Here is a 16,793-nt window from a genome sequence, read left to right as displayed (position 1 = left end):
TGAAATCTCAGCTTTGCCAATGACTAACTCCAAAAACTCAGAGAAGTTTCTGAACTTCTCTGATCCCAAGTTTCTTCATGGCAGAATTGTAAAACCTTAATATATGTTTGGTACATAAAATGTTTAAGAAGTACTAGATGCTATTACATGTAGAAAGGTCTGAAAAGTTACATAGCAAAGGTATATATCCAGAGCAGTTATAGTTGCAACTCAGGACTTATTTTCTCATTTTTGCTTATTTAGAGCCTCATGTGGACTGGGGATGTAGCTGAGTGGTAGAGCACTTGCTCAGTTATTCAAGGTCCTGGGTTCTACCCCCAGAACAACAAAAAAGAAAAAAAATTGAAAAAGTCTCATATTCCTCCAATGAATATGTACTACCAGATGACCTCCTGATCTTTTGCTATATGAAAGGGACTAAGAGATTGCAGTCATTAACATAAAATCAAGACTTAAGAAGCCATTCAGAGAGGTCAAGTTTAGCACAGATTGTATAGACATCTCCCTACCAAAGTCAGGCCAGGAAAGAGAGCAGCCCACTATGTGATCTAGCTAGAGGTGAGCTGAAATCACCCATTCAGTACTAAAGCATTCACCAACGCAAAGAACCCTGGCTGGGATTCAGCCGTGGGCACAATGTTTGGTCATCTCTCCTGGGTGCCCTTCTCTGTTCACAAATTCCCATCTAGCCAGGTGTTGGTGGCACACATCTGTAATCCCAGTGACTCAGGAGGCTGAGGCAGGAAGATCTCAAGTTCAAGGCCAGCCTCAGCAACTTTGATCCTATCTCAAACCAAAAAACAAAAAATAAAAAAGGTAGGGATATGGCTAGTGGTAGAAGGCCCCTGGTTTCAATCAAAACACACACACACTGGGCGCAGTAGCACACACCTGTAATCCCAGTGGCTTGGGAGGCTGAGGCAGAAGGATCCTCAGTTCAAAGCCAGCCTCAGCAAAAGAGAGGCCCTAAGCAACTCAGTAAGACCCTGTCTCTACATAAAATACAAAAGAGGGCTGGGGATGTGGCTCAGTGATTTAGTGTCCCTGAGTTCAATCCCCCATATCCAAAACACACACACACACACACACACACACACACACACAAGTGGGCACAGTGGCACACGCCTCTAATCCCAGCAACTCAGGAGGCTGAGGCAAGAGGATCAGAAGTTCAAAAACAGCCTCAGCAATTTAGCTAGTCCCTAAGCAAGGCCCTGTCTCAAAATATAAAAAGGCCTATGGATGTGGTTCAATACCTATGGGTTCAATCCCTAGTACGAAACCAACCAAAAAACACACACATAAATTCCCACTTAATACAAAGGGTTTTTAAAGTCCTCCTTATTGGTTTCAACCAGACCCAAAACACCATGTAAGAGCTCACACACACAGGTGAAGCCATGTGGTAGACCAGTGCTAGATAAGCCCTTGTTTAACAGAAAAGAATACTGAGGGTGAGAGGTGCAGGTTGCTTATCCAAGACCACATAGCTGCTGAAGGGGTTAGCATAGGCACAGGAACGTAAACCTCCTAACTTCTGATTCCTGTGCACTGACCTACCAAGTGCACACACCTCTACCCTATGAAAGTGTGTACTGTCCAACTATGCTCCCACAGCAGCTGAGTTCCCTCTGCCTTGACTTCAACACAATGTGCTAAAAGCTACTCAAGTGCTGGCCTCCCAACTATGCTACCTTACTCGCCCGTGAGAACCAGCAATGTGTTATGCATTGTAATGCTCCAAGGTTTGCTAAGACCAAACAAAACGATTCTCATAATACAACCAAACTAGCCCCATCAAAGAGAGATCGCTCTCCATCTTCCACATGGGCATGCAAATGGCTAACAGTGGGTCATTTTTTAAAGAATGGGCATAAAAGTCTGGAGAGGGATATACCCAAGGACACAAAGTACAAAAACAAAGGATTAGCCTATAAGAGGGATTAGTCTATTTATTTACTATTTATCCAGGACTGACAGCATGTGTTGACAGATATGAGAGGCAAGCTGCAAACACACAAAGGGTAGCTAGTAACTGGGTTCCTGAAAGCAGCAGCCCAGGTGTATGAGGAGGTAGGCATTGCAATGAATCATTCTGAATGAGTCCAGACTAGATAAAGGAAGTAAAACCTCATAATACAGCCAGGAGGCCCTGTGAGGTGGCCTACTGGTCACATTCACAGGAGGTACAGGGCAGCACCATACAAGTTGTTAAGTGCTTCAGTTACCCAGGGAACTCATCCAAAGACAGGTGCTCAAGCTCAAGAAGCTGAGCTCCCAGCAAGTTCAGGTCCTCCCAAGGCTACTGGGTCCCAGGCCACACTTAGAGCAGTTTCCAACAGTTATAAAAAAGGAAAATGGGAACCTAACATGCAAAGGGTAGGCTGGAAACCACAGAATGGGATGCTGAATTTTCAGTAGTAAAAATGCTGGCAGGGCACAGTGGCACACACTTGTAGTCCCAGCCACAACTTTGTTGTTGTTTGCAGTACTGGGGATTGAACCCAGGGTCTTATGCATGCCAGGCAAGCACTTTACTACTGAGCTACATCCCCAGCCCTAGTCCCAGCTACTTTGGAGAATAAGGTTTAGGATACTTGAGTCCAGAAATTTGACGAGACCAGTCTGGGCAACATTATGACACTGCATGTGAGATTTTTTTCGTAATTTCAAGCTAGCTCACATATCCGGGCACAGAACTCATTAAACCAAGGATGCGCCTCTCACAAACAGAACACTACACAGCTGTCAAGAATGAGGGAGGTCTGCGTGAGTCATTTGGAAAATTTGCTAAGAGACATGGTTGAGTTAAACGATATGGCACTTGTAAGGAAAGTGCTGTACACATGTAAAAATGATTTACAAGTCCAGAAAAATCCCTATTACTACCTGTAGCTTGAAATTTTTGTATTATTTGTAGTATGTTTGAGGGGAGCTAATGTTTATACTTTTTTATAACCAGGTATAATGTTTGTAACTTAAATAATAGAGGATGGCTTTTTATCTTTAGGTGTTTCTTGCATGTCACATATAGGTTGTAGAGATATAAAGTGTGGACAAGAACATTTCTGTGGCTAAGATTACACAAAAACAGTAATTCCAGATGGGTACAATGGAATATATCTGTCAGGAGGCTAAACCAGGAGGATCACTTGAGTCAGGAGTTCAAGGACAGTTCAAGGCCTTGAAACACTTTATTTTTATTTGGTTCCAGGTACTGAGCCCAAGGGCATTTACCCACATCCCCATGACTTTTTATTTTTTAAGACAGGGTCTCACTAAATTGCTGATGCTGATCTTGAACTTGTGATCTTCCTGCCTTAGTCTCCTGAGTCACTGGGATTACAAGCATGTCTGGCTCTTTTTATTTTTTTTATTTATTTTTATTGTAAACAAATGGGATACATGTTGTTTCAGTTTGTATATGGAGTAACAGCATACCATTTGCATATTCATATATTTACATAGAGTAATGATGTTTGATTTATTCCGTTATTTTTTTCCTATGTCTGGCTCTTTCTAAAAAAAGTATTAAAATTTTAAAAACAACAGAAGTTCTTTATGGGCCATAGCCATCATCATAGGATCTGACCCTTAGACTAGGGAGTATGTATTTCTGGAAAAACTCTAGAAATGACTAAATAGATCATTTGTGGGCAACTGGTGAACCCACAATGATCCCTGAGATCACTGTGCCTTTTCTAAGTAGATGTCCCAGAAGACCCACCTTGTGACTGGATGGAGCCACATGAGGGTGCTGCAGGAACAGCAAGACAGCTGACATGTAGCTCTCAAAGTTTCCACCGCTAAGATAGAGAGGTGAGATATGTGGTTGCTTGAACAATCTGAACAAGGGAAATCAGCCATTTATCTTGTTTGACACTTTTAAAAGGGAATTAGGTAAAGCCTTACATGCTTGTCAAAGGAAGAGGTGACAGTGGAGTAGGCTGCCAACACAACAGATAAAGGATTAGGACTGTAAGAGCACAATGTGAACAGCACCATCAAATTGAACTCCATTCTCCCAACTCCCAGGCATCACTTTGGGAATACTTTATGGGATAAATGAAAGCTGACTTATTTGAAGCTACTCATTTACATTTAAGTTAGAAAGAAAATTTCAAACCATTCTGCATCCTGATTGCGGTGAACAAAAGCACATTTGTCCAAGAATTCTCAAACAGGGCTGGGGATGTAGCTCTACGGTATAGCTCTTGCCTAGCATAAGCAAGGTTCAAGGATGGATACCCCAATCAGCAAAAATAAATAAGTAAAAATAAAAACCTCACAGAACTCTACGCCAAAAACGGTGAATTTTACTACATAGTCATGTGCCATATGCCATTTCAGTCAACAATGCATCACATATATGGCAGAGGACAGTGAATGCATGGTCAAAAAAAAAAAAAAAAAGACAAAAGAAAAGGAACTGTAAGAGAAGGAAAAGAAGACTCCCCAGGAAAATTCACAGAAAAGCATTTAGCAGTTTTTGTAGACCTCAACAAGCTTCTTAAAAAACGTGAAAACATGGGGCTGGGGTGTAGCTCAGTACAAGGGTACAGCATTTACCTACCATGTGCAAGGCCCTGGGTTCCATTTCCAGCACTATATTTATAAAAAAGTTTGTGAAGACGCAGACCCCAACCCCTAGGAATTTCCATTAAAAGAGAGGAATATTCATGATACATAATCTGCTTACAAGCAAATCTATGATGAAAAAAACAAACATCAAGCAAACCACTATGGACATATTTCTAAAAGGAGTGACACATCCTCAAAGAGAGCCTTAGGCTGTCATTCTGGAGATGTTGCAGAAGGCACTGTCATCAAAGGAAGTGACAGTTCCATGCATATTACTGCCCCTGAAGACCTAATGATAGGACAAGATGTGGAGGTGGAAGAGTGATACTGATAATCCTGACTCTGTGCAGGCCTAAGCTGACTTGTGTGTTTCTGTCTTTATTTTTAACAAAAGTTTAAAAAGAAATAATTTTAAAAGGAAAAGGATTAGAATAAGGGTATAAAAATATTTTTGTACAGCTGTACCATACAATGGGTTTCTGGTTTATCCCACATTATTACAAGAGTTAAAATTAAAAAGGTTAAAAGTTACATTAAGCTAAGGCTAGTTTATTATTAAAGGAAGAAAAATATTATGAATTCAGTGTAGCCCATATGTGCAGTGCTTATAAAGTCTACAGCAGTGTACAGTGATGTCCTAGGTCTTCACATCCACTCACCACTCACTCGCCAACTAACCCAGAACAGCTGTTCCATTTATGGGAAGTGCCCCACAGAGTTGTACCAACTTTTTGTACCTTTCTAATCAACATTGTTTTGGGAGTTTTGTTTCTTTGCATTGCTGAGGACTGAACCAAAGGCCCTGCACATGCTAGGCAAGCACTCCACCCTTGATCTACACTCCAAGCCCCTATGCCTTTTATAAGTTTAGATACACGAATACTTCCCATTGTATTCAACTGCAAGAAAGTAGCATGCTATACAGGATTTAGCCTAGAAGCAACAGGCTAGACCACACAGTCTAGATGCACAATAGGCTGTACCTCTAGGCTTATGAAATATGCTCTGCATTACCACAATGAAATTGTCTACCATGGACAGGGGATGTGGCTCACGGGTACAGTGCTTACCTGGCAGGTGAGAGGCCCTGGTTTTGATTCCCAGCACCCTTTAAAAAAAGAAACTGCCTAGTGGTACATTTCTCAGAACATGTCCTGTCATTACATGGCACATATCTCAATTAAAAAGAAAAACAAGGTCAATAGCAGAAATTAAACTGAATATCCTAACACAAAAGTAATGGACACAGAGGACTACACTGGGAACATATTCTCCTGGTAGCCTGGCCACCCTAAAGCTGCCAAAGAGAGGGGACCACTATGCCCTGGCATGATTATACAATACCTACAGCATCTGAGCTGGATGTATCCTTCTAGAGGCAGAACAGTCAGGAGAGAAAAGAACTTAGCATAGTCTATGGGAAGCACCAGGACATAACTGCTAGCCTATCTGCCATTCTTTCTCATGTCCCACTTCTTTCCACATCTGTCCTTCATGCCCTCATGCAGATAATCATGGATTAGGACAGAGGCAGGTAGTGGGCCTACAGAGGCCTCTTATTTGGATGGTGTGGATCCACACACCAATCACTCATGTGAGTTATGACCACACCTAAGTACAATGTTAGGCTGGTGCCCTGCCCATACCCCACCATTTGATCTGAGAACAGCCTTAGAGCTCAGCAAACACTGTGCTGAGAATCCATCTTTGCTTGATCTACAGAAGGTAGGGCTAAGGCTGATAAACTTCTCCAGGAATTCATAGCTGTCACCAATAATCCCTCCTTTCTACAAGCACATAAGCTTTTCTTTCTAGAGTACAGCTTGGGATCAGTCAAAGCCTTCCATTTTGGTCATTTCCTCACCCACCTCCTCCCTTTGAAAACCAGGAGGTTGGCCTGTTTATAGCCCTCCAGCATCTCTCTCACCCTGTTATTCCACAAGGATCAGCAGCAATTCCACCTGCATCCAACCTCAATAGTTTCTGGACATAATACCACTGAGTCTAAGAAATTATATCATTTGGAAAAGACAGGTAATGTAGTAGACCTTTGTCCACCAGGGATTTCAATTCTCTTACCATGTTTCCTTCTGTCCTCCATCTCCTTAGCAGTCATGTAAAGGGTCCTGCTGTCCCCCCCAATTCTTCCTGTTTCCCCATGCAGAGCTCATGGCAGGATTTCACCCTTCCCATACCTCTCCCCGCTAGAGTGCTAGAGATGAAACCCACAGCATTGTGCATACTAGGCAAGTACTCTACCACTGTCTACAACTAAGCTACAACCCCAATCCACCAAAGATCTAGATGCTGCTGGCAGACATCCTCCCTCAGCTTCCTCTCCTCCTCTCTGCTCTCTTTCCTTCCTCATTTGACTCATGGTCATACTCAGAATCCTGTTTGAGAGCCTCAGAGTATGCCTCCCTTTCATTCTCAAACCACAACATCATACTTTTTTTGGAGCTTCCTAAAACTCCAAGAATCTAGGGTATGTGTCTGATTCCTCCCAGCCTTCTCATTTCCTACTTTCCTCAATCTGGGGATGTCAAAGTTGCAGATTATATCTGTGATTAAAAAGATGTTAGGACTGAGGGTGTAGCTTAGTGGTAGAGTACGAGCTTAGCAGTCACAAGGCCCTGGGTTCAATTCTCAGCAAACACACACACACACACACACACACGTGCATTCAGCACATTAAACACTAAACATAAAACAGTAAACAAAAAAATGTTTCTTTTTTCCAGCTTCATAGCCTACCCCCTTCCAAGATGGATCCAGGGAGTCTAAGATCATCTGAGTCCAAGATCATCTGACTAAGGCTATTTCCTAAAAGGCTAAATCCCAGGCAGGTAATCATTCCAGTACCTAGTGAAGCAGGAGGCACTACAGGATTGGAGGGCAAGAACCGCTTAGGTACTGACAAGTCTTGTGTCTTTGGGCACACAACCAGGTAGGAAATTACCATCCACGAGCCCAGCCTAAGAATCCACACATTCACTTGGTGCTATGATCTCAATGCTCCCCAAAATTCATGTTAAAACTTAATCCCTATTGTGGTAGAATTAAGAGGTGGAGCCTATTTGGAAATGATTAAGTCCTGAGGGCCCTGTTCTCATAAATTGATTAGTGCCTTATAAAGGCCTGGAGGTTAGTACTTGGGAGGCTGAGACAGGATTCCAAGTTCAAGATAAGCCTCAGCAACTTAGCAACACCCTGTCTCAAAAAAAAAGCAGGGGGGGGGGAGGGGGGGTTGGTGTATAGTTCAGTGGTAGAGTGCCCCTGGGTTCAATCCCCAGTACTGAAAAAGCCTTGAGGGAACCAGTTTAGGTTTTCTTTAGCCATGTTGTCACATGAGGATAATGTTTTGCCTTTCCAAAGGATGCAGCAATAAGGCACTATCTTAGAAGTAGAAAATAACCTTCACCAGACACCAAACCTGCCAGTGTCTTGGATCTCAAGACTCCAAGCCTCTAGAACTGTGAGAAATAATTTTACTGTTACAACTTACCAGTCTCAGGTTATTTTGTTACAGCAGCACAAATGGACTAAGTAAGATACTTGGCTTTTTTAGCCCTGAATCACATAGCAGCAAATCTTTCTAATACCTTTATCCACCCTTAATCTTGGCACTTTGTACTAGTCTGGTCTTGCCCAATTAGCCAGTGCTGGCCCTGACAAAGACTTGGCCTTGTCCAAAACAAAAACATCAGAAGTACTCAGGGCACCATAGAATACAACATGTGGCCAAGACATGCTTACACCTGAAAAGGTCCGAAGGACAGGGTTGATCTTGGCCCCCTCCATGTCACTTTTGCCCACTCTTCTCAAGTTAAGCACCCCATACAGAAAAGGTCCTAGGTCAGTCAGTCCCTTATGAGCTGGGCTCCACATGTCCTCTTCCAGAGGAGGGGAAGGAGGGAAGGGCTTTGTCATTCACTTCGATCTATGTGCAAGAGATTGCAAGATGGTAATATATTTTTCCTAGTGACCAGAGAGAGAGTTAGGGTCTTTTGGCATTCAGTCAACCCCTTCCCACTTAACATGCTGCCTCTGGAGATGAAGGGTCAACTTTGTGGCTCCGTAAACACAAACAGGGCCGCTGAGTCCAAGCCACAGCCTGAGGAGCTGAAGCCACAGGAGGCTGTGTACACAGAGCTCCATGTCCCCAACTAACCCAAGGTTCACTTCACAGACCCTGGCCCCTCCTGACTCACAAGGACAGCAGCAACGAAAAACCAGCAATGTAGAGATTCCTCTGGGCACGAAAAAGCTTCATGTGGAAGTGTTCCATGGCCCCAGGATTGTTCTGGAGGTTCACCTTTTCTGTCACATCGTCATACTTCCGAATCTCACGCACAGCATCTATAGTGAAGCAGAGAGAAGACAGGAGTATTTAGCTGTCACTTGGGCAAGAGGAACAGGTACCATGAGAAGGGTTGGCCTCACTTCCCTCAAATCCATCTCCCCAATTACTTCTACTTGCATACACACACATACACCCACGGGAGGCTTTATCAAAAGCTTCCTCCCTCAGGCCTCCTCTCTGCTCTGGCTCTCTGCACATCAATACCTGCTCCATTCTATCCAGACCACAGCTTGGTCTATACTTCACTAACCCAGGCTAAGTATTGCTGGCAACAGTGGCAGCATCCCTTTCCCACTGTGCCCCCAATCTCACTTGTTCTCCTTCTCTCAAGTCAGTCTGCCAGCTATCTCACTGGCAAGCCAGGTATCCTGTTTGTGGAAACACCTGCTTAAGAAACATGGAGCTGCACTGAAATCAAGGGTTTCTAAGTTTTACAATAGGCTTTATTATTTATGTCTTATTCTGATTAGAAAAGGAATTTATGCTCATCAAAAGTTCAAACATGGCCAGGCGTGGTGGCACACGCCTGTAGTTTCAGAGGCTCAGGAGGCTGAGGCAGGAGGATCACAAGTTCAAAGCCGCCTCAGCAAAAGCAAGACACTACGTAACTCAGTGAGACCCTGTCTCTAAATAAAATACAAAATAGGGCTGGGGATGTGGCTCAGTGGTCAAGTGCCCCGAGTTCAATCCCCAGTACTCACCCCCCAAAAAAGTTCAAACATGCCAAGAATGGTGGTGCACTCCTATAATCCCAGCTACTTGGGAGGCCAAGGCAAGAGGATTGAGTTTAAGGCCAGCCTGGGCAACTCAGCGAGACCCTGTCTCAAAACAAAAAGAACTGGATGTAGCTCAGTAATATTGTACCCCTGGGCTGGGTTCAACACCTAGTACCAGGAAAAAATAAAAAGGTATGTAAAAAGGGATTAATCACCCCCTACAGTGTATATACAAGTATGTGGTCCCTTGATCTAAAGTCACTATCAGTCACATCACCCCATTATCTGCTTTATAATACAAATCTGTCTCTGAAATTATCTTAAAACCTGTTTCTTGTCTCTCTTCCCCAAAATAGACTTTATGAAAGCAGAGCTTTTTCCACCATATTCCTAAGAGCTAGCACATCTCTGGGCACACAGTGGGTATTCAAATAACCATGAGTAAATGAAACAACCTCTACTCCCAAAAGAGCCATTGTCAAATGCACAGCACTACGGTTCCACTTTTATGTTACAGACAGATGTACATGGAACCACAACACACCTACTACTTTTCCCCACTTACCTGAGACGGCTTTTAAAAAAAGTCAGTACATAAAATCTACCTGAAGAATGCTCTTAATAGCTCCCCATGTAAGAAGGGCAAGAGATCACTATCTGGGACTGAGGGTGTGGCTCAGTGGTATAGTGCTTTTCTTGCATGCACAACATAAGTCCCTGGATACCATCCCCAGTATCACCAAAAAAAAAAAAAAAGGTTTTAGTGGGTATTAATGTCTTGGTATTGTTTGGTTTATAATTTCTTGGTTTGGGACTGGTTGGTTTTCATGCTGATTTTGCATTACAAAAATATACCTGCCCTTCCTGGTGTCTTTGTGTTAAATCTGTGTCATGATGCAAGCAAGCACTCTCACACACTGCCAATAGGGGTATAAACTGGTACAACAACATATCCATTAAGAAATGTAAAATGTTCATACCTTCAGGTTCAGCAATTCCACCTTTATGAATTTATCCCACAGAAGCATGTACAAGAACGCCTATAAAGGGAATTAAACTATGGTGCAACCATGTGAGAATACTATACAATCTTTTATTTAACTTTTTTTTTTTTTTTTTTGCAGGGGGTGGGATAGTGGGGATTGAACCCAGGGACACTTCACCACTGAGCTACATCCCCAGTCCAATCGATTGGTGCTGGGGATTGAACAGGAGGTGCTTAACTGCTGAGACACATCCCCAACCCCTTTTATTACTTTGAGACAGGGTATGGTCAAGTTGCTAAGGGCCTCCTTAAGGGTCTCAAACTTGGGATCCTCCTGCCTCAGCCTCTGAAGTTGCCAGAATTTCAGGTGTGCAATACCACACCCAGAACTATAAAATCTTTTTTTTTGTGAGGAGGTAGGAAGGGGGACCGGGGATTGAATTCAGAGGCACTGCACCACTGAGCCACATCCCCAGCCCTATTTTGTATTTTATTTAGAGACAGGGTCTCACCGAGTTGCTTAGCACCTCAATAAATTGCTGAGGCTGGCTTTGAACTTGTGATCTTCCTGCCTCAGCCTCCAGAGTTGCTGGGATTAAAGGCACGGGTTTTTAAAAGCAATGTGATTGCTATGAAAAGATTCCTAAGGTAAACAGAAAAAGCACAATCCAAAACAATGTGTACATGATCCCAGCACTGTATATATTTCAATGCACAACAAAGTATTCATGATGGTTACCTGTGGGGCATGGGCTCACAGGGGACTTCAACTTCCTATCTTTAATTTCTGCATCTTTTGGGGGCGGGGGTACTGAAGATTTAATCCAGGAGCAGTTTACCGCTGAGCTACATCCCCAGTCCTTTTTATTTATTTTGAGACAGGTTCTCACTAAGTTGCTGAGGCTGGCCTTGAACTTGCAATCCTCCTGTCTCGGCCTCCTGAGTAGCTATAATTACAGGCAAGTGTCAACCACACCCAGAAATTTCTGCATTTTTAATATTAACTATGTACCACTTTGCAATCAGAAAAACGAGATTAAAAATATGACTTCTCACATTGTTGTTGTGATCCAAGAACTCCATCATCCTAAGGACCACAATGGCTAACAGGTGAGAAGAGATTAGGGTTGGGGGAGGCTGAGCACTACCAACCCAAAGCCCACAGCAGAATCCAGTCCCCACTCCCATGTTGGGTCCCAGCCAGGCAGATGGACCCTGCCGCATCACCCCTACTCTCCCAGTCATATCTGATCCAGACCACTCCTGGTGAACAGCGCTAGCCAGAGCTGTAGCTCGTGCTACTTATACCTATTACCTTTCAGTAGTTCTACTATTAATACTTCTACCTGCAGAAGATCTGCACATGTTTGTAAAGTATGCTTATCATTATGATAGGACACAGCTAATCATCAGACATATGTCTCTCTAGAACTCCCAGCAGACCCATGATCTCCAAAAAGAATGCTTTGACAACTACTAGATTCTACAAAAGGCCTCTCTGGTAAGTTAGCTTTCCTAGTGGGTAAGCTACACTAGAAAAGAGAGACTATGGCTCTGGTTTGGGGAAGGGGCAAGTCTCAAGGATGACTCGCATATTCCCTACTGGTTCCTGGCTCAGAGGCTGAAGGGAGAGAACCCTGATCAAAAAGAGGTGCTTCCAGGGAACTTGCCAAGTGTTTCAAGAACATTGAGGTATGTGGGCAGGAGGCACCTACCCTATGTGCCTGGGAACTGGTAGGCCACACCTGGCCTGTTCAGAAACAGTCTTGCCTAGACAAATCCCATCAGGCCCCAGGACATCAGGAAAGAGAAATACCCAATAATGTAGCTAGTGGGTGGGGCTCTGTACACTCCTCTGACCTACATCCCTGACCCTGTGGCGGAAATTCTGGGCACTGAGGGAGAGAAGTACTCTACACCTAAGCAAGTGTCACAGCTCTGAAACAGGACTGCAAACTGCAGCAGAGCCAAGCAAATTCTCTGGAGTCTAAGCAAGGTGACTATCATGATCATTCACCACAGCAAAACAACAAACATCTAATAGCCAGAAAAGAGCATTATTGATTCCCTGTGGCCCCAAATGTTCTCAACACCACCTCATTATAAAATGTTCCCCTTTCATCTTAACACAAGCCTGAAGCCTGCCCTCTGACTGGTTTATCTTTCAAATCCCTGCAAATATACAACTCGATGCTGGGGTTATATACACAGGTAGAAGGACCCAGAAAAACCTCAAGTCTAGCAAAAATGCAGAGAACTCTGGGATCTGTTCCCAAAAGACACTGCCAAAAATCTGGGTCCTTCCCATAGGATGTGAAAGGGTTCCCCTTCCCAGCAAAGTTCACCATCTACTTGGTGCTCAGTCCTATATCCGAGGCACTGTTTCAACTTCAAGGGAGGAGACCATACTGTTCTCTATGTGACTCACCAGCAGCACTATTTAGACCAAAGTCAGGGGACCAGTTAGTTTCTCCCAGTCAGTTCTAAAATGACCCAAGGAGCAACACCAGAAACATGAGATAGTCATCTTAAGAGCATAAAAAGACCTCTTGGTGTAAGCCCACACCTATTGCAAGAAGCACCTATCAAAGTGAAGGCCTTGCTAGTAATCAGCAGCGCCCTCTTCACAAAGGGGAGCTTCTGACAGACTCAGTGGAGCACAGCTGTAATCCCAGTAGCTTGTGAGGCTGAGGCAGGAGATCATGAATTCAAAGCCAGCCTCAGCAATTTAGCAAGGCCCTAAAAAACTCAGCAAGACCCTGTCTCTAAATGTAAAAAAGGGTTAGGGATATGACTCAGTGGTTAAGCGCCCCTGGGTTCAATCCCAGGTACCAAAATAAATAAATAAAATAAATAGAAGGGAGCTTCTTCCCCAAGAGAAAGACACAGGGCACTTATCCAAAGTGGCACAGGGCTTTGCAGCAGAGGCCATGGCACAAGATCTAGGATAGGCAGTTTGCCCCCAGACCCACTCAGCTCACTCACCAATGACTAGCAGCACAAGGATGACGATGAGAACTACGAAAAAGGTGTTGCCATAGGTCACTACCAACTCCACCAAACGGGACTTGAAAATCCTCTGCCATCTGTAAAGGAAATGAAAAGCATAGGGACTAAAGAAAAACACACATACACACCCCTACGACCCAGGCCCTAAGCAGAATAGAAAGCCAGCTGTTCCCCTGTGGTGGAAAAGCCCATACAAAGTCAGCCTTAGCTGCCTGTAATTCTCTAATTCATGTTGTCCCTTCAAGAGCGTTTAAAAAGCCAGGAGTGGTGCTGCATGCCTGTAATCCTAGTGGTTCGGGAGGCTCAGGCAGGAGGATTCCGAGTTCAAAGCCAGTCTCAACAACTTAGCAAGACCCTGTCTCAAAATAAAAGGGCTGGGGATGTGGCTCGCTGGTTAAGCACCCCTGGGTTCAAACCCTGGTACAAAAAGTAGGGTGGGTAATAAAAAGATGTCTATACAAGTATTAAAAAAATTTAAAAAATAAGTCTTAAAACACAGGCCATTTCTATCAAGAAACAATTTTCATCATATTTGGCTTTGCAGTACTTAAGTGTTTGCCATACACACTTGGTATTTCTTTGAACTTTCTACATGACAAATTTTGGTTGTCTAGTCTTTACCACTCTGATTACAAAACAATCCAGATTCACAAATACTTCGGGATGTGGAGAATTATCTTCAGAAATGTTTACATATTGTTAAAATTAGCAAGGCCCCCTCCTCATTATCAGAGGCAGCATTTGAAAGCCCAATTGTTTTAACAGTTGCTTTGTTACCATCAGGGGCCAACAAAGTTCTGATTTGGCATTTGGTAAGTAAGTGTTTAAGTCTGTCTTATTCTGCACCTTCCACCTTATCACCCCTCCTCCCGCCTTTTGTTTTTGGCATGAGATACTGGAGATTAAAGCCAGGGCCTCCTCTATGCAAGGTTGGCAGCCTACCACTGAGCTACACCCCCAGCCCTTTTCATTTTGAAAGAGGGCCTTCAAGTTGCCAGGCTAACCTGGAACTTGCTATCCTCCTGCCTCAGGTGGGTAGTTTGCCCTAGGAAGCTTCCCAGATTGCAGCTCCAAGGGGCTCTACATTTCCTAATTTGTATGCAGATTTGGTTTTTAGCAAACAAAAGCGTTCCTTAGGTGATGTTGCATTTTTCCTCAGGCATTGCATCAGACTATTTTTCATTTTAAAAAAATGATCTTTAAAGATATCTGTGGCTACTCAGTCTTACTTGTAACATTCTAATTTCAACAGGAATTAAGTGTTTGTGTATCATGTGTAATTAAAAATCAACTTCAAATTAGCTTTTAACAGTTCCTTTGTCCATTAAAAAGGAATATGGCTTCATCCTTCACAGGCTGAGTAATGCTCATGAGGTTACTATGCAGTGCCAGTGAGGCTAGTTAGGACACAAGTCAGCAAATCAGCAACAATGTGACCCAGTGGTGCAAGTGTTCTGGATTTCACACAGTCACCCTCCTCCGCACTGTGGGGGCCCAAGGGTAGGCAGTAGGGCATTGTTTCCAAAACGAGATAAATCTTCCTTTTGGAGCATTCTGAAGACCAGAGGACAGGGTGCACAGGAAAGAAACTCAACAACATGTGACAAACCACAAGGGTGTGCGAGGTTGGCAATAAAAAACATACCCCTGCCACCCTCAACCCAGACAGGTTCTACCTGTTTTCATCTGGCCCCAACCCCAGGGTCCACCAAGGCTGCACATGCACAAGCTACAGGGTTCGGTGGCAGGCACCCTCCTGCCTGCTCCACAGGCCATACCTCTTGGGAGAAATGAAGGGAATGCAGAGAAGCAACACAGCAAAGACCTCTGCATAGAGGAAGGTGGCAACTGCAGTCCACTGCAGACTCATCCTGTGGCTAGCAGGTTTCCAACAGGAGATGTGAGCTCGTTTCCTAGCAAGGCACAGAGGGAACAGAAGCCATGAGAACTGCGCAACCACCGACATCAAGTTTAGGTATTTGGAGAAGCCAGGGTTGCCCCTCATCACCCTGGACCCGCACTCTGCTTCAGAGCCCGGGAAGCACCAGCTAAATCGGGGCTCAACGGACCGTAGCTACTTGGCCAATGGCGTCCAACCGCCCGACAGACTTCCGCTTACGGGGACAGTTACTTGCCGCCCTCCAGCATGTGTGTTAACACGTCCGGAGCCACCTTTGTTGACGAGTTCTTTCCCTGGGGAGTCCCAGAGACTCCTTAGGCCTGTTTAACTAAGAAAACGTTTTCCGTAAACAAGAGTACACGAGCAGGAGGAAATCCTCAGCACCCACCGGGCTCCCTTCCCAGGCGCGCTGGGCAGTTTTCAAACCCCTGCTACAGTCAGCCCCGGGGCCGCAGAGCTTTAGTAACTGCACCTTCTCCAACGTGGCCGCCACGCACACTCCCACAGAAACGGGGAGCCCTTCGGTCCCCAACCCTCCCGAGCCACAGAGGAAAAACACAGCGCCTCCCTCTGGGACCATTTTCAAGAGCTAAAAAAGCCTTCGGACTGCTCCTGCCTTCCGTGGGGTGGGAGCCTTGAGGGGCCTTGACAAGGCCCACACGAGCGACTCCTAGAGGGCAGGAGTCAGGGCCGACTGAGCATCCCAAGCCCACGCCCAAAGAAAGTTCTAGAAGAAGCGAGTCTCCTCGGAAGCCCTGGTGGGTCACAACGCCACCCAGCTCTCGAGCCGCCCACGCGGCATCAGGCGGCCCGGCAAACTCTCCCCAAGGCTCACCCAGAGCTCCTACGGGTGGGGTTTAACACCGTCCCCCGGCCCTCGAGCCCCCAGAGCCCCGCTCCAACCGTCGCCGCGGGCCCATTTCCCTCAGCCCGGCCCTCTCCCACACTCCTGGGTCGGCCCCAGGCCCCTAGATTTCCCAGACCCCCGGCCTCTCCACGCTGCTCGCCCTTCGCCCTCGCTGGAGGGCTGGTAGCCTTCGCGACCCTGGAGCCCAGGCGGGCACACGGACCCAGCTCACCGAGTTCCTCACAATCACCACGCACGCCCCGCCGCAACCACCAAACTCTCTCACCACAGTCCCGGCCCCGCCCCTTCCCCGCAGCCGGAAACCGGAAGTGCCTGCAGGGCCCCGCCCACCAGCCCTCGCAGGGCCCCTGAGGCTCCACCCACGGCCGCTT

At 45.2% G+C, this 16,793-nt stretch overlaps 1 protein-coding gene across 6 annotated transcripts in view; it reads right to left on the bottom strand.

Moving 5' to 3' along the window:
- Positions 1-16,741, bottom strand: part of BCAP31 (B cell receptor associated protein 31) — a gene marked incomplete at its 3' end in the record, with an annotated part of 31,417 nt that extends 14,676 nt beyond the window's left edge. The window contains exons 1-5 of one of the 6 annotated variants that reach the window (XM_079124288.1): positions 16,634-16,741; positions 15,774-15,882; positions 15,433-15,567; positions 13,631-13,731; positions 8,793-8,940 (exon numbers count right to left, since the gene is read on the bottom strand). In XM_079124288.1, coding sequence (XP_078980414.1) covers positions 8,793-8,940; positions 13,631-13,731; positions 15,433-15,524 — 341 coding nt within the window. In that variant the 5' untranslated portion in view covers positions 15,525-15,567; positions 15,774-15,882; positions 16,634-16,741. Of the gene's footprint in view, positions 1-8,788; positions 8,941-13,630; positions 13,732-15,432; positions 15,568-15,723; positions 15,883-16,624 lie in introns of those variants that run through there. The other 5 variants (XM_079124285.1, XM_079124286.1, XM_079124290.1 and 2 more) reach the window with 5 other exon arrangements.
- Between the last annotated feature and the right edge of the window lie 52 nt (positions 16,742-16,793).

This window comes from Sciurus vulgaris, assembly GCF_902686455.1.
Source record: "Sciurus vulgaris genome assembly, chromosome: X".
NCBI lineage: Eukaryota > Metazoa > Chordata > Mammalia > Rodentia > Sciuridae > Sciurus > Sciurus vulgaris.
Note: the sequence above shows the minus strand (reverse complement) of the source record. Positions and strands in the feature narration are given on the sequence as shown.